General features: G+C 37.1%; 1 protein-coding gene across 4 annotated transcripts in view; it reads right to left on the bottom strand.

The window, feature by feature from the left end:
• Positions 1 to 19359, bottom strand: part of ATP8B (ATPase phospholipid transporting 8B) — a 940482-nt gene that overhangs the window by 170044 nt on the left and 751079 nt on the right. For all 4 annotated transcript variants that reach the window (XM_067137969.2, XM_067137971.2, XM_067137970.2 and 1 more), the window contains one exon: positions 3344 to 3506. In XM_067137969.2, coding sequence (XP_066994070.1) covers positions 3344 to 3506 — 163 coding nt within the window. The remainder of the gene's footprint in view (positions 1 to 3343; positions 3507 to 19359) is intronic.

Below are 19359 nucleotides of genomic sequence, written 5' to 3'. Positions count from 1 at the left end.
AACTAGAGACTAGTTTCGGCCTTGGCTGGACATCTTCAGCCTTAATGTAATACATCAAATAACTAAACAAATGTAAAAACACACAAGTGACATGAAAACTAATGTACAAACACACAATTAACATTAAAATCTGGGATGAGCTAAGTGTAAAATCTGAAAAATAAATTAGGCATACTCCAGATGCTAAGAATTTAGAGCCTAATTTATTTTTCAGATTTTATAACTTAGTTCATCCCAGATTTGAATGTTAATTGTGTGTTTGTACATTAGTTTTCATGTCAATTGTGTGTTTTTACATTTACTTTGTTATTAGTAGTAGTTAAGGCTGAAGATGGCCAGCCAAGGCCGAAACTAGTCCCTAGTTTAGTAATGTAATTCAACAATATTGCATAATATAGTATTGAAAAAGGTGGACCTTACAACATTAATTTAATAATTATTATTGTGATCACAATTCAATACAGATCAAAACCATGAAGTTTATATTCTATGAAACTGAAGTAGCCCATAGAGGGGTCAAAGTACAACATTGGAATAGGAACATACAGTCTAGGATGAAATACTGCATCAGGGAAAGCCTGGAAATATCAGGAATAACAAAGTGGACAATGTCTCCAAAATACTCTGTATATAGTGAAAAGATATACGGACAAGGCACAGCGAGTAATGTATTAAGCTTGAAGTTGAGATGGTAATCATCGGTTTAAGAGACAAAACAATGTGATTATCAGCTTCTTTTAAATGAAATGGAAAACGAAATTGGAAAGAAATATCAAATTGAAGTTCAACAAAAAAATTGAAAAAAAGAGAGGAAAAGAAACACATTTTAATACCGTAAAATGGGGCGAGATCTTCAGAACACTATAATTTCTTTCCTAATTTAGTTATAGCAAATGTAAAAGCACTCATTATATTGTGTTGGTCACAGCTATACATCATATGCATTATGTTCATTTTCAATTTGTCTGATATCAAAATATTAATAAAAATACTGATAATGAAAGTCAGATTCTGAGTGTGGCGACTTTGATACACCATAATTTTATTAGCAATTATCAATGTTACCCTTCCAATTAACTGACCAGTGTAAGAAAAATGTTCAATTTTTATACTTTTATTAAATTTAAACTTTAAGTACTGTAGGTGACTTTGATCAGAAGTTTATTTTATACAACATTTAAACCTCAGTTTACTATAATACGTAAGAAAATTATACCAACTCAAAAATGGCAATTCCGTTTCACCAACATCTTATTAAAATTTTTGAAAATCTAAAACAGGAATTTCATCTGATTGTACCACTGAAAATATTTTATTACAACTATGACACGTTTCTAACATATAAATTACTTTAAGAACTAGTCTTGGAAATTTAACCACATTACTACAATTCCTTTATGTAAACATCTTGCTCACATTTGTAAACATTTTTATCTCCATGTAATTCATACCAAAGTGGATCTGGAAGCACACTTATTTCATCTCTCACATTTACAATTGACACATTATCGTCAACTGCTATGAAAGAAGAATTATTTCAAATGATTTGAAGCCCATTACTTTCACATCAACCATTGATAATCTGAAGTAGTCTACAGACATATCTATGCGCCTGAATTTTCCTGAAGCTAGAATGACATTTTATTAAAACAAATTTTCCAATCTAAATTTGTGTTCCATTTTCAAGTGTAAATGTTTTATTTTCTTCTTCTGATTGGGCTTCACTTCCATTTGAATCCTGCTCAGTATTGGTGCTAGTTACATCATCTTAAGTATCTGCATCGGTGTCACTTGATGATTCATGCGGTGCTGTAATACTCAGTCCTGGCTCTACATTCAGACAACTGTTTCCTTCTCACTGATGGTTGCAGTGTACTTCGTTGCGATTGAAAAACCATATTAAAGCATTGTTCACTTCTTGGCTCACTGTGACTCTTCTTGGACTTGAGACAGCTTTGAAATAACTTTATTTTCATGCAGTGCTGGTGTCAGAACATTCATATCAATAAGAGTATTTTTCAAGGGCATAGGAAACATCTCTTTTGGTAGTATTCCACATGTTGGATATTTTTGTTTCAATTCCAAAAGTTAGCTCCTCCATACCCTCATCATAGAACGTATTGAAAATCGATCGATTTCACCCTATTAAATATAAACTCAAACATGCATTTTTGAAGATACAGAGTTATAAATATTCGTAGATCAAATGTCACTTTGTACAATAACATAGCTGACACAAATCAATATTTAAATAATATAATGCAAGTACTCACAATTTTCAACTTAATTACGAAAATGTAGAAAACAACGTGAGACAATATTCACTGCTACACTAACAATGGAAAATGATGTTAACCCAACATTATTGCCAGCTGCCTCTAACAATCAACTATGAAGCCAGGAAATGCTTTTGAGAGTTACATCAACATTCATTTCTTCATAATGGCAGGATTATTTAAATTAAATATAAATGATCAAAGTCACTTAAAGGTATCAAAGTAATCCCATTTAATGGTGCCAAAATATCAAGGAAAACATAAAAAGGGAACAATTATTATCTAAGTAAACATGCAAATACAAAAATGAGCCCACTCTCACCCAAAATGGGATCAGTAGAAATTTCACCATCAGTTACTACCAGATTTTACATTCTGAAAGTGTCAGTGGAAGCTAGAATCACTGTAAGGATTAGTTAGGCTGAATGTACCTACATTTTTAGCTGAGCATAATAAATCATGCTTCATGATAATACTAGGAAGCTGCACTGTTTGGGAAATTTGAGGCCTGGCACAGACAACAACTATCTGAGTAAAGAATATTGAGTTAGTGCACTTATCACAATGACTGGCAACAATGAAATGGGAAATAAATATTGGGAAGATAGCTGCTGTGGCCATAAATGAGGTACAGTGTTTGTGTGGTGTGTAAATAGGAAACCATGGGAAACATTCTTCAGGGCTGCGGAAGTGGGTTTCAAACCTGCCAGTCTCTGAATAAAGCTTACATCTATATGACTCAAACCACTTAGCCAACTCGTTTAGTTCATCACAATGAAAGGCCTGAATAATTTCAGTTATACAACTAAAATACACTTTACACGATCATGGGTTTTCATTCATTTCCTGTACATACAAATTCAAGGGGATGAAAGAATACCTCACGTTTCTAAAATGAATAAACAACAACTTTAAATATTGCATTGCATTTTCATTTCTTAAAATTCTAAAATTCTTGGTTAAAGTATGTAGGCCTACATAATTTAAGTATATTTTACTGAGAGACTGTCTCCCTCATCACTGTTTGATTTAATTGTAAACTGAACAGTGTGCTGGTGGATAGTTACCATTTTTATCTTCAGGCATGACCGTGTGGCACAAGGCAAGAAGACGGAAAAAGTTGTGCACAGCTGTATTATGCTTCTTTACCGCTTGCAAGAGAGTACGATCATAAAATTTGAACTCTGGTTCATAGTTAGGATTCTCCGAGAAATCTACAGGTGGAGTGCTCTGGAAAAAGAGATAACACTACAGAATTGACTGCAATTGCAATACACAATAAACACACAGAGCGTATAGTAATTTCAACATATTAAACTACATCAAACAAAGTTGATGAACTTAACTGAAGCAAGACCATAACTCAACCACCCAGACATAACTAAACATGAAGTGAGGTGCTGCACTGAAAACATTTATATATATATGCTTCATTACAATGAGAGAAAGAGTAAATGTCATATAAAATATTTAAAAATGATCATATGAACATAACTGACAATGTTCTACAAAACTCCCTCTGTTAACTAACCCTCACATAAATTTTATACTAGAGACAAATTTGCCAAATCTTCCTCTAAATTCAGATTTCTGATTCAAAGGGTACAGAGAGAAGTTTTGCATTTCTCTTTTCAAAATTGAGAAACATAAAGATAATGTAAATTGCTAAGGACAACAACAAAACAAAAAATATGAGTCTTTATAGACACTACATAAATACAGTACTTACCGGTATTACATCTTGAATTTTTAATTACCAATAGGTGATTATGCAATGCCACACAGATAAACTGACAGAACAAAAATGCTACATTACTATTGATATTTAATATTGGTTGGAAAGCTTCATTTCTATTTCACTGTACAATAAGTAAAAATGTATTTCTTATTAATACAGTGTTTGTTCTTCAATGGAAACTGAATGTTATAGGAGTTTTAAAAATACCGTAATGTTTCTATGGATAATATTGAAGGAAAGAGATAGAGTTCTCTTCATCTGTCCTATGATTTATACACCTTTTAAGCAGCTCACTGTCAGAATCAAGCATAATTCAAAGGTAAATATTACCCTTCTGCATTTATTTAGAAGATGTTACAGTCTAATCTACTAAACCCAAACAAGGTAAGGTTCAATAAGTGATTATCATAATAATATAAACATAAAACCGCTTCATTCATATTGCTGTGAATTTTTACATGTAAGAAAGCCACCAAGAGCGAAATGTACAGGGAGCAACAATAATGTATAGCCAAACTTTCAGGTAGAATGCACCATTGCATTGAATTCCAATATAAGACGCAGAGAGTCTTCGTGCCTGCATCAATGCTAACAGAGGGCATTTTGAACATTTTATGTAAGAAAAGTTTCATATGGTATGCTGGTGTGTTCTGTTCCTGTGTGTTTCCCCATGATTGATGTGCTACATAGAGTTGTAACATGGAAATAAATTGTTTCTGGACCTATACTCATATAACATATTTTCTTCCCCTACGTGCTAGGAATGTGTCCTGGAACTTTGGCCATACCTTATCATTACATTCTGTATATTCATAGGAAACAGATAAAGAGTAAAAACTTCCTGAAGTTGGACATTACTGATGTTCAAAATTAGCGAAGAGCATGGCCTCAATATAAGATAACTGTTCCTTTTTTTTTTTCCATACCTTTGTCTCTGCTATCCACCCACCTTGTAACAGCATCTACTTTTCAACAACTCACCACTATTCTTACCCTGTCCTCTACAAATGAAGGCTGCAGCCAAAAAAACTTTGGACTTGATGCATTTGTATGCATTCTATCCATGTGTGCTTACATGATAAGCTGCTGATCTCCCTCTGTTTCTTAAGGATATATAACAGTATGTAATGAACATGTTTTAACCTACAAATTCAAATACTTTTGGGATAAAACACCTCTGAAGACCTATAGAATTATCTGGAGCAACTATGAAATTAGAACACTGCCAAACGGATCATAAAAGTGGCTGAACATAATTTTTAAATACTCAAAAAGATGAGTATAATACATTTTGTCAAGTTCATGCTGAGCTAAACAATAATATCCAAGTTTATTCAAATCTGTCCTCTCTTCAGCTTATTTGAACTTAATAACAATTTTCCAACAATCACATGATAACATGGAGTAAATACAGAAAACAGTTCTTTATGCTATCTAGATTGGTTGGAAATTATATCAATGATGATAATGACTCGAAAAAGATACTCATAGAGTGTGTGATAAACACCACAGAATGGTGGAGAATATGCTAACTAGAGAATTCTGGCTCTGAACACTGAAGGACAGTTTAAATATAACTCATCATGAAAGTATTTTGCCATTAGTTTTTCCCATGCAAATGCTGGAATGATACCTTTCAACGTCACTGAAATAAAGGTGAACCTCTGGAACTAAAAAACAACAACAAATTTTTATAGTTTCTAGATGGGTTTGTTGGTTGTTTTGACAAACATATGCACAGAGTATGCATGTGAGTAGTAGTGTAGTCCAAACAGACCACAATATATCATGATATATTTAGGGCCCACTTCTACACCTTTGTCATCTTGAGTTGATCTGAGGACTGGAAATGTATCAGCCACTTCAGCAAAACAGTCATCATTCAGGTTTGAGCTTAAGAAAATTTATTAGAATCATCTTCTTTATTTAGAATAATCAATCACACCTCTTATAACATCCCCAGTGACATTTACAGCTCTGAAATAAGGTCCTATTTCCATTTTGCTGGTTGTTTACCATCATTTAAACACACGTAGGCTCTCGGCTCTACCTGTTACCATTTCTTGATGGATGCAGCACTATTGCATCTGCCTCTTGGCACATGCCTGAGCAAAATGTAGCTTCCACCGAAGTCCCAGTCTTATCCATGGCTGTGACAATATGGAAACTGCTGGGGTATTGGTGGGCCAGTGCAGGCAAACTACCTCACTCTTCATCTTGTTAGCCTCATTTTGGCAACGCCACCGTTCTTTGCAATTTCCCTATAATTGCATAAACTTTGGTGGTGTTGTTTGAGGAACCAACCAGCCTCTGGGCTGATGACCTAACAGACAGACAGACAGACAGACAGACAGACAGACAGACAGACAGACAGACAGACAGACAGACAGACAGACAGACAGACAGACAGACAGACAGACAGACAGGACAGACAGACAGGACAGACAGACAGACAGACAGACAGATTCTCAGCCATGTTGATACAGAAAAAGGCTTGGACTGGGAGGGAACCAATCTTGACCTTAATTAATGTGCATCCCCAGCATTTCCGTGGTCTTAAAATGAAATAAGGTGTGTCACCCACCAGTAAAACCAAAACAGGACTGTTTTCATAGATGGTAGGGACGAGATAAATGGTTACTTTCCAGTATCATGTTGGAGTATTAGGATATAAAAGTAACATAATACAAGTTGCATGACAGCCTTTGGGAGGAACAGTCACTATACCTGCTTGCTTCCTGCAGCCCCTAAACATAACCTTACTAAGTATCTCAGTAGTAGTACTATATCTCCATCTTGCTTTCTTTAATACTACTGCCCCTTTCCCCAGCTCATCTCTCACATTCTTAACTATTCCGAGATATTTTTGAAATGACCCATTTACATTCCTAGAACTAATATTTCAAAATCATTTATGCAGTGCCCAGGTAGCTCTCTCTATTCCTAGATTTCCAAGGGTCTGTAGTTAAACAGATACTGGGACTCGATATTATAAAATATGTCGATGAATGAGTGTACACACTGTTCATATGCTGCCGAAATGAAAGATGAGGAAATAGTCCTCCTATCACACACAACATAAGCATGGTTTAATCCACAACATTTTTTTACACTAGACCAACACAGACCTGTCTTATGGTGACAAAGGCATAGGACAGGACTAGGAAGAAAGTAAATATAGCCTTAATTAAGGAATAGCCTGCTGTGAAAGTAGAAAACCACAGTAAACCATCTTCAGAGCTGCCGATGGTGGGGTCTGGACCCTCCATCTCCCAAATGCAAGCTAACCATCATGAGACTCAAACCACGTAGCCAACTCTGTCAGTACATCCAGTATAAAAGGGTACAATATCTTCGACTTCCACCATAGAAGAAGGCTGGAGATATGTGGTAAACAACTGTGGAAGTAGCTTCTTCTTCTTCTTCTTCTTCGTCTTCTTCTTCTTCTTCTTCTTCTTCTTCTTCTTCTTCTTCATATCACTCACTCTCTTTTGTATTGGTCAAAATGATCAATCAATCGATCAATCAATCAATCAATCAATCAATCAATCAATCAATCAATCACTACTGATCTGCATATAGGGCAGTCGCTCAAGTGGCAGATTCCCTATCTGTTGTTTTCCTAGCCTTTTCTTAAATGATTGCAAAGAAATTGGAAATTTATTGAACATCTCCCTTGGTAAGTTATTCCAATTCCTAACTCCCCTTCCTATAAACTAATATTTACCCCAATTTGTCCTCTTGAATTCCAACTTTATCTTCATATGATTATAGCAACAGTCACTTTACTGCCCCAAATGTTGCAGTTGGTGACAAAGATTCAGGAGAGATAGGTACACAAGATGGCACTTGCAATGGTTTTTGGGATCTGATATTTGAGCACCACAAATAGTCTCAGATCAGGTAGCATATTGAAAGATTTTTTAAAATTATTATTATTATTATTATTATTATTATTATTATTATTATTATTATTATTATTATTATTATGGGGTCTACGTTGCTTCACGTCCATAGGTTTAACCAGCACTCTGCCTTACACGTGTCCCCCGGGTGGTGCTAAGAAAGCAACAGCGATAAGATGAGACCGAACTGTCGGAAATGACCTCTCAGTCAAAGAGAGAACAAGAAGGAGATATGTGGTCCTTTTCAGAACCCTCAAGTTCATAGAATTGGACCATGGCTGCACATTTGTCAACTGAATATCAAAGAGATTAGTCGAGCAAAATATATCTTTCCAGGATTGCACTGAAATATGCAGTTGATGTCATTGTGCTTCAAGAAACACACACAGAAGATGAACTACAGTTACAGAGTAGGGGGAAAATCCAGGCTTTAAATTGATAGAGTCTATCATCACATTTGCAGCCTTGCAACTTAGAAATCATATAAATCACCAATTACTATCAGTAAATACTGATAATGACATTCTTGCTACTACAGTTAACATTGAAAACTTGACAATAGTTAATGTGTACAAGCCACCAGATACTACTTGGCCTAATCCCCCTACACCTTCTCTGCAGTTTCCTACTATGTATCTCAGTAATTTCAGCAGTCATCATCATCTTTGGGGATATAACAAGGATGACCTTAGTGGTGAAGTTCTTGTGGACTGGATGGAAACTGAAAAACTGAATCTAATTTTTGATGTAAAGACCTGCCTACCTTTCAATCAGCTCACTGGTCTCGAGGCTACACCCCAGATCTTTGTTTCATAAATCAGCTTCATAATTCACACAATCAAGTTTGACGTACAGTGCTCAACGATTTTCCACATAGTCAACACAGGCCTGTTCTCTTGGAGGTTTGGATGTCTATACCTATTGCTCTATCACAACCTAAACCGAGGTGAAACTTCAAGAAAGCCAACTGGACTGAATTTGCAAAGCAAATAGACTTCAACATAAGATGGATCAAACCAACATACAACTACAGCAGATTTGTAGGGGTTATAAAAGGTGCAGCTAGAAGCTGCATCCCTAGAGGATATCGTAAAGAGTATATCCCTGGCTGGAGTTTAAAGAGCGAGGAATTACCAAGAGAATATGAAGAACATCCTAATTCCGACAATGCAGCTGGTCTCCTCCAATCCTTGGATTAGAGTCGAAAAAGGATCTGGCATGAAACAGTAGAATCCCTAGATTACACCCATTCTACCAGGAAGGCCTGGTCTATAATTAGGAAATTGGACTCTTCAAACCCTGCAACTAAAAGATAAAAAACAGCCATTGATCTGAATGATTTTGCTAATCGTCTAATACCAGTTTCCAAAAACACAAAAGACAAAGACAAGCAAACCAAAAAGGATATCAAATTAAAGTTGAACATCAAGAAAAGAGCAGCACTGTAGTCTTCTGAATTCTCTACTCCATTCAAAGAAGAAGAAACTAAAGCTGCAATCAAAAGTATGAAACTTGGTAAAGCTGCTGGATTTGATGGAATTTATCTTGAATTTTTGGCTCATTGCGGACCAGCCACAATAATATGGTTAACCAACTTCTTCTTTAATATTCTGCAAACCAGAAACATCCCACCTTTGATGAAGAAAACAAAAATAATAGCCATACTGAAACTAAATAAAGATCCAACTAAAGTGAAAACTACCATCCAATAGCACTTCTAAGAGTCACATATAAACTCCATGAGCAACTAATCTACTATAGAATTTATGAAACAATCAATAGCTACATTCCTATAGAGCAAGCGGGATTTAGACCTGGAAGAAGTTGTAACGATCAAGTACTGTCTCTCACCATGTATATCGAAAATGAATATGAGAGGAAATCAGTAAGCGTGACTGCCTTTTTGGATCTATCAGCTGCCTAAGATATTGTCTGGCAAGAAAGACTTCTAAAATTTTTGAGTGTTATCCCATGACATGCACTTATGGCTTTACTTACTAATATGCTTAGCAATAGGTACTTCCAGATCTACGCTGATAGTGACAGGAGTAGACTGTTTAAAGAATGGTTTTCCTCAAGGATCAGTCCTGGCTCCCCTTCTTTTAGTCTGTACATATACGACTTCCCAGACACATCTTCAAGAAAATTAATTTATGCTGATGACATTTGTTTGGATTTGTTTGGATGTATACTTCAAGAAATGGTGTCTGCACCTAAATCCTCAAAAAACAGTTATATCTACATCCCACTTAAGCAATAGACAGTCTAATTAAAAACCAACAATCAGATTCCGAGGTCAAGTGTACAACAAAATACTTGGGAATAACACTTGATAGAACTTTGACTTTCAAGCAAGATCTCTCAAATGTGGCTGCTAAAGTTAAAACTAGAAATAATATTCTTCAGAAACTTGCTGGTACATCTTGGGGAGCCAATACTCATGTTCTAAGATCAACAGCATCAGCCTTATCATATTCTGTTGCTGAATACTGCTGCCCCTCCTGGATCAATAGTGTACACACTAAGAAGATTGATGTACAACTCAATCAGACAATGTGCATAATCACAGGATGCATTCGGAGAACGAACACACTATGGCTTCTTGTTCTTGTTCAGCAACATTCCACCTCCAGCCCTACGATGATCAGAAGCTCTCCTAAAGGTATGGAAAAACATTCAGCAGAACCCCCAACTACCCATCCATCAAGATACACTGACTGACAGAGCAAATGCAACACCAAGAAGGAGTGGTCAGAACTTTATGCCAATTGCAGGGTAGACTGACGTCACTGAGGTATGCTCATGATGTGAAATGCGCCGCTGTGCTGCGCACGTAGCGAACGATAAATGGGACACGGCGTTGGCGAATGGCCCACTTCGTACCGTGATTTCTCAGCCGACAGTCATTGTAGAACATGTTGTCGTGTGCCACAGGGCACGTGTATAGCTAAGAATGCCAGGCCGCCGTCAACGGAGGCATTTCCAGCAGACAGACGACTTTACGAGGGGTATGGTGATCGGGCTGAGAAGGGCAGGTTGGTCGCTTCGTCAAATCGCAGCCGATACCCATAGGGATGTGTCCACGGTGCAGCGCCTGTGGCGAAGATGGTTGGCGCAGGGACATGTGGCACGTGCGAGGGGTCCAGGCGCAGCCCGAGTGACGTCAGCACGCGAGGATCGGCGCATCCGCCGCCAAGCGGTGGCAGCCCCACATGCCACGTCAACCGCCATTCTTCAGCATGTGCAAGACACCCTGGCTGTTCCAATATCGACCAGAACAATTTCCCGTTGATTGGTTGAAGGAGGCCTGCACTCCCGGCGTCTGCTCAGAAGACTACCATTGATTCCACAGCATAGACGTGCACGCCTGGCATGGTGCCGGGCTAGAGCGACTTGGATGAGGGAATGGCGGAACGTCGTGTTCTCCGATGAGTCACGTTTCTGTTCTGTCAGTGATAGTCACCGCAGATGAGCGTGGCATCGGCGTGGAGAAAGGTCAAATCCGGCAGTAACTGTGGAGCGCCCTACCGCTAGACAACGCGGCATCATGGTTTGGGGCGCTATTGCGTATGATTCCACGTCACCTCTAGTGCGTATTCAAGGCACGTTAAATGCCCACCGCTACGTGCAGCATGTGCTGCGGCCGGTGGCACTCCCGTACCTTCAGGGGCTGCCCAATGCTCTGTTTCAGCAGGATAATGCCCGCCCACACACTGCTCGCATCTCCCAACAGGCTCTACGAGGTGTACAGATGCTTCCGTGCCCAGCGTACTCTCCGGATCTCTCACCAATCGAACACGTGTGGGATCTCATTGGACGCCGTTTGCAAACTCTGCCCCAGCCTCGTACGGACGACCAACTGTGGCAAATGGTTGACAGAGAATGGAGAACCATCCCTCAGGACACCATCCGCACTCTTACTGACTCTGTACCTCGACGTGTTTCTGCGTGCATCGCCGCTCGCGGTGGTCCTACATCCTACTGAGTCGATGCCGTGCGCATTGTGTAACCTGCATATCGGTTTGAAATAAACATCAATTATTCATCCGTGCCGTCTCTGTTTTTTCCCCAACTTTCATCCCTTTCGAACCACTCCTCCTTGGTGTTGCACTGTCACTGTCAGTCAGTGTATTAAACACCGAACATCAACAACTGAAATCAAGGAAACCACCCTGGCGTACAGCAACCGATTTTGAAATAACCTTTTTTCATGTTATCAGTTTATGGAAAGCCCAATGGGATCAGTCATCAGTAGTCAACAAACATCTAGTTGAGAACCCTTCTAAACGTGTACAAGGATTTGATCTTCCAAGGTGACAGTGGAGAATCATCGATCAGATAAGAACTGAACAAGGCAGATATGGTTATCTATTGTGCAAATGGGGCTGGACTAGCTCTACAAATTGTCATTGTGCTGCCCCTTCTCAGTCAATCCACCACATTGTTGCTGACTGCCCAATTCGAGCTTTCAAAGGAAAGCTAATGGACATTCACTGCACATCAGATGAAGCAGTTGATTTGGTCAAAAACTAGACCTAGAATTGTAGTATTTTACAGACTTGTGACTACGCACATTTATCCTGAAACTATATATATATATGTACATACATTCGTTATAAAATAAATAAATAAATAAATAAATAAATAAATAAATAAATAAATAAATAAATAAATAAATAAATTAATTAATTAAATTAAAATAAATAAAAATAAAATAAAATAAAATAAATAAATAAATAAATAAATAAATAAATAAATATTATTGGGTACCTTCTTTCAATGCATTTCTTCAAATTAGGAACCGTTTCCATGTAACTGAGTTTTTGTTCACATAAATCATACCAGACAAATTTAGTTACATTGTCTATGACAGTGAAAAAGACCATAGTGGACTTGTTTTCTGTCTTTTCATCATCATGCACAACACAGCTTGAAACACAAAATATAATATGAAAAGACCATGCGGAACTGTTTCAGGAAACAATTTTACGGTATGTATTACCACCAGGAAGCCTAATACAAATCACTTCAAATAACTAAAGAATATCTGTAACCGGCCAACAAGTACAGAGTAGGAATGTCAGTACAAGCTGTTACAAAATTATTGCTTACACCTGTACGCTTCAAGTGAGCTGCTGTGCTTCCTTATGGAGTTTAATATTCATTAGCAAATCGGAAACTTCCTTCCTTTCCCTTGGTTTGGCTGAGACAAGTTACTTTTGTATTAGGGTCACCAGTGGAACCTAATATTTCTGAAACAGCTTACTGCGATGAATAAGAATGCATTATCATGCTACCATATTTAACTCCCATCTCTAATGGATGGTCTTGGTTCTGATTTTCTTTACTGTACGCACTGATAGTTAATATTAAACCACAACTTTGTGGTTGAATCAAGAATTCAAACCAACTGATACACAGATATTACAAAGTGAAGACACCTGAAATAGAAAAGAACTTGTAAGGAATACTTAGTATGAATAATTGTGATGAAGTGAGTTGAATATTTTTAGAGCAGAAAATATAAACTTCAAAATCACTGTGCCATAGGCCAAGAACATAATATGTAGTAAGATTTTCATCCATGTGCATTATTATGCTATATTATATATTTTGTATTCTTTGTCAAGGTTTTAAAATGTAGACAGTTCTTTCTGGTGAAATCTAGTTGATTTCTTCATGTTGGATGAAGCTATCCCTTTCAACACCAATAAGAGTTACAATATATTTATAGAGTATCATTCAAATTTAGAAAATAAGCAATTTAGTACAGGTAAAAAAAAAAAAGTAAATTGTTTTCTTTTAGCCTCTCTTTATACATAGTCCACTGATAACAGAATTGACCATTTTTTCAGCTAGAAGTATGATTCCTTTACAGATTCAACTTCTACACAAAAACTTAAATATATCTTAACTAGAAATTACCCGCGGCTTTGCTCGCATGGATTTCGTAATTTCATCAAAGTAATTGTTCCTCGGCATTGTACTAAGACATTATCTGAAAATTCATGAAGTATAAAAACTCACCCAAAAATTGAGTTTCATTTACCCAAGAAATTCTTTGTAAACCATGTTTATGGTATTACCTTTTGGGGCTCAGACAACCATGCGACATAGAACTGTACATGTGAGAAACATGTCTTCGCTCACATTGATAAAATAAATACCCACATGTTTCTTTATTTTTAAATGAGATTCCAAATACCTATTTCCACATCTGTAACATCTTCAGTTTTTGAGATATACATAAGTATCCCCATAAAAAGAATTCAACCCCTTGATCAGTGCTTCCCCCATCCCCACCCCCATCTAAGTGTATTTTCCTAAAACAGAAGTACATGTTTCTTTATTTTTAAAGGAGATTCCAATTTTCACGTTTGCTACATCTTCAGTCTTTAAGATGTAAGTATCCTCATAAAAAAAATTCAACTATTTTTCACTACTTTTCACCCCCCCGATAAGTGCCTTCTCCGAAAACAAAAAGTACACGTTCCTGTATTTTTAAAGAACTTTCCAAATACCAAGTTTCTTTTCTCTAATATGTTAAGTTTTTGACATATAATGTAGATATACCGGTACTCACTTAAAAATTCACCCGCTTTTCCAATTCTTTTCAGCCCCTTAACTGGATTTTCCGAAATAAAAAAAAAATACGTATTTCATTATTTTTAAAGGAGATTCCAAATACCAGTTTTCATGTCTGTACATCTGCAACACCTTCAGTTTCTGAGATAAATGTATACTCCTAAGAATAATTCAACTTCTTCTTCTTGACTTCTTTCCACCCCTCTCCCGCCTTGAGTGAACTTTCCGAAAACAGAAAATACGCGTTTCTTTATTTTGAAAGGAAATTCAAAATACCAACTTTCACGTCTGTAACAGCTTCAGTTTTTAAGATAAAGTATCCTCATAAACATATTTCAACTCCTTATTTACTTATTTTCAACCCCACACCTCTTATGTCGATTTTCCGAAAGAAAAATACAAATGCGTGTTTATTTTTAAAGGAGATTCAAAATACTAATTTTCAAGTCTGTAACATCTTTGGCTTTTTAGATATAAGTATCCTCATAAAAGTAATTCAACTCATTTTTCACCCCCCCCCCCCCACCGCCTACCCGCTAAGTTGATTCCCCCCCTCCCCAAAAGTGCGTGTTTATTTTTAAAGGATATTCCAAATATCAATTTTCAGGGCTTTAACATCTTTAGTTCTTTAGATATAAGTATCCTCATACAAAGAATTCAACTAATTTTTCAATTCATTCACCACCCTTAAGTGGATTTTCCGAAGACAAAAGAACACGTGTTTCTTTACTTAGAAAGAAGATTCCAAATACAAATGTTCATGCCTCTAACATCTTCAGTTTTGAGATACCGGTATATGTATCCTCATAAAAAGGAATTAAACTCCTTTTTCAACGCCCCCACCCCTAAGTTGATTTCCCCCAAAAAATACGTGTTTATTTTTAAAGGAGATTCTAAATATAATTTTCACATTTGTAACATCTTTAGTTTTTGAGATATAAGTATCCTCATACAAAGAATTCAACTAATTTTTCAAGTATCCCCATGAAAATAATTCAACTCCTTTTTCACTCCAACTCCGCCCATTAAGTTGTTTCCCCCACTCAAAAAATGAGTGTTTCTTTATTTTTAACGGAGATTCCAAATACCAATTTCCACGTCTGTAACCTTCAGTTTTGAGATATAAGTTTCTCCAGAAAAAGAATTCAATTTTTTTACTTCCTTTCACACTCCCCCATCAAGTGAATTTTCTAAAAACAAACAGTACCTGTTTCTTTACAAGAGCTTCTAAATACCAATTATCACAACAGTAACATCTTCAGTTTTTGAGATATATGTATCCTCGTAAAAGGAATTCATCTTCGTTTTCATCCCCCCCTACTAAGTTGATTAACCCCCCCCCCCCCAATGCATGAATATTTTTAAAGGAGATTCCAAATACCAGTTTTCACGTTTGTAACGTCCTTAGATTTTTGGTGTGTGTGTATATATATATACGAAGCGTGTTTCTTAAGTAAGGTCCGTATTTTTGTAGACACTAGTAGTTCGCACGCATATCGCAACGAGCGCGTGCGTCGTGTACTTGCATGCATCGCGAACAACTGTGCTCAGTTTCAGCTCTGTAGCTAACCTGTACGGTTCTGTTCTGTGCCTTCAAAATGTTTAAGACTATCAACTCGCCCGTCGCATGTGAGGTTCGGTCAGTGATACGGTTTTTATCAGCAAGAAACCTGTCTGCTGAAGAAATTAGACAGATTTGCGAAGTGTACGGTAATACTGTTATGAGTGAAAGCAAAGTGCGTAAGTGGGTACCACAATTCAAAGATGGCCATGACAACGTCCATGATGAGGACCGCTCCGGTCGCCCTTCTTTGATTACGGACGATTTGGTGGCTTCAGTTGAAGCGAGGATTCGTGAGAACAGACGCTTTACAATAACAGGTCTCTCAAATGAATTTCCTGACGTGTCGAGATCAGTGCTTTACAACATTGTTTCTGTACACCTAAAGTTTAGGAAACTGTGCTCCCGTTGGGTCCAGAAACTCCTAACAGAGGACCACAAAAACCAAAGATTTGAGTGTGCGATGAAGTTCTTGACTCGTTATGACGAAGAAGGTGACGGTTCTTGAGTCAGATCGTAACTGGAGACGAAACATGGGTTTCGCATATCACGCCCGAATCGAAGCAACAGAACATGGAATGGAGACACACACACACACACACTCGCCTGTAAAGGTGAAGGCCAAACAGACTCTGTCCCAGTGCAAAATCATGGCGTCGGTGTTTTGGGATAGGCATGGTGTTTTGTTGGTCGACTTCATGCAACGAGGAACCACTATCAATGCAGAAGCATATTGCCAAACCCCGAGAAAGCTACGCAGAGCGATTCAAAACAAAAGACGCGGCATGCTGACAAAGGGAATTGTCCTTCTCCATGACAATGCAAGACCTCACACTGCAGGTCAGACCCGTGATTTATTGGACAGTTTTGGCTGGGAAGTTTTAGACCACCCACCCTACAGTCCTGATCTTGTGCCAAACGATTACCATCTGTTCCTCCACCTCAAACATCACCTCAGTGGCAACCATTACAATGATGACGACGATGTGAAAACGGCAGTGCACTCTTGGTCATCGGAGCAGGCGGCAAGTTTCTATGAAGAGGGTATTTTAAAATTGGTTACGAGGTGGTGGTGGTGATTATTGTTTTAAGAGGAAGTACAACTGGGCAACCATCCTCTATATAACACTAATCAGAGAGAAAAATGGAAGGGGTCCAACACTTCGAAAAATGAAGATATCGGCCAAAGGAAGACAAGGGCCACGAAGTGCGTGAAAATGAAAGACTCCCTAGCCCTCGCAAACCTAATAGCGTCGGGGTCGGAAAAGAACAAGAGTTGACCAAGAGACGTCGGATAGGATAGGTGAAAGTGAGGAGCCTGGCACAAGTAGGTGGAAGAAATGCCAGGACTCAGCTGAGGGCCCCGTGGTCGCCAATCCACGCTCCAAAGTTCAGAGCCCGTGGGGCCCCTTTTAGTCGCCTCTTACGACAGGCAGGGGATACCGTGGGTGTTATTCTACCGCCCCCACCTATGTTGAAAAATAGTATGTACTTTCTGAATATAACTTTACTTTTTGAAATAACCTTTCGTTGTATACTTATTTTCAAACGGACCTTACTTAAAAAACACGCCTCATATATATACACATACATTCTCATACAAATAATTCAACTAATGTTTCAATTCTTTCCCCCTTCCCCCCCCCCCCCGGCCTTGTTAAGGGTTTTTTCCAAAAACCAAAGAATACGTGTTTCCTTATTTTTAAAGGAGATTCCAAATATCAATTTTCACGTTTTTGAGATATACTGTGGATATGCTAATTTTAAAAATTCACCCCCTTTTTCAATTCCCCTTAAGTGGATTTTCCAAAAAAAAATATGTTTCTTTACTTTTACAGGAAATTCCAAATACCAGTTTTCAAATCTGTAATAGGTTACGTGTCTGAGATAATTAGCAGATATAATCTTTTTTTAAATTCACCCCGTTTGTCACTCCTGTTAACCCCCTATTTATCGGATTATCCCAAAACACAAAAATACATGTTTCTTTATTTTCAAAGGAGATTCCAAATACCAATTTTCATGTCTGTAACATCTTAGGCATTTGAGATATAAGTCTCCTCATAATAGGTGTTCAATCAATTTTCCTCCTTTTCTCATTCCCCTAATTGGATTTTCCAAAAACAAAAAATATGCATTTCTTTATTTTTAAAGGAGATTCCAAATATCAATTTTTACGTCTGTAAACTTTTAAGTTTTGAGATATAGATATCCTCATTTTAAAAATTCACCCCCCTTTTCACCCCCTTAGCGATGGAATATCCAAAAATCCTCCCTTAGTGAGCATCTACACCCTAATACGTCCAGTAGTTTTGGCTCGGCGATGATGAATCAGTCAGTCAGTCAGTCAGTCAGTCAGTCAGGACATGTTATTTTATAAATATAGATATGTGAAATAAAAATTTTTGTTATATATTATAGGTTCGTTAATATGACCAGTTTCCTCCTCCATCATTATTAACCATTTAGTTTCTTATTTTATTTTAACACTTAGAAAATAAGACTTCTGATGATAAATTACTTCTTTTGTTAAAAATGACTTTAATTCATAAAAATTCTTCCTTCCTTTACGTAACATACAAAAACATTCCTATGATAAAGATACCTCTATGTAGTAACATGAAGGTAATTCAGAAAGTAAAGACTCCACGCCAGTACTTAATATATTAATGTAATACCTGAAACAGTACTTGTGTGAATTTGTGAATAGAAATCATGCACTCAGTTTTAAAACAATTTCCAAACTTAGATCATCTGTGAACAAACAATATATACAGTGCTGTGTTTCATGCAAAAATTCAGCACGCATATCTCCTGCAAAAAAAAAATAATAATTCTTGTATAAACTTGTATAACATCATTTGTCTCTTCGTTACAGAGTGAGGATGCACAAACTTCTGGTCACAACAGGGAAAGGTAAGTTAAGTCACAGAGGGATATAATTATTTCTTTTAATAGGAATTGTCCAAGGAATCAGTTACTTTTGATACCTTTAAAATATATGTACAGGATCTCTTAATTATAGTGTTCCTTAAAAAGCGATGTTTAAATTAGAAAAATGTATTTTTGTTGTTCCAAGTATTCATCTGCCAGGGAGTATACGTTTCGATTCATTTGTAGATTTCCTGGCATCCATCTTCCAAATAGCAATACTGTACATAACATAGTGAAGAAGTTCCGCACCACCAGGTCCGTTTGTAACAAGAAAAGAAAAAAGGGAGACAAACTATATCAACATAGGACAAGCTCGATTAAATTTTAGTTCTGTTGGAAAGAAGCACCTCTAAATCTTTT

Source organism: Anabrus simplex, chromosome 1 (assembly GCF_040414725.1).
Source record: "Anabrus simplex isolate iqAnaSimp1 chromosome 1, ASM4041472v1, whole genome shotgun sequence".
Lineage (NCBI taxonomy): Eukaryota > Metazoa > Arthropoda > Insecta > Orthoptera > Tettigoniidae > Anabrus > Anabrus simplex.
Note: the sequence above shows the minus strand (reverse complement) of the source record. Positions and strands in the feature narration are given on the sequence as shown.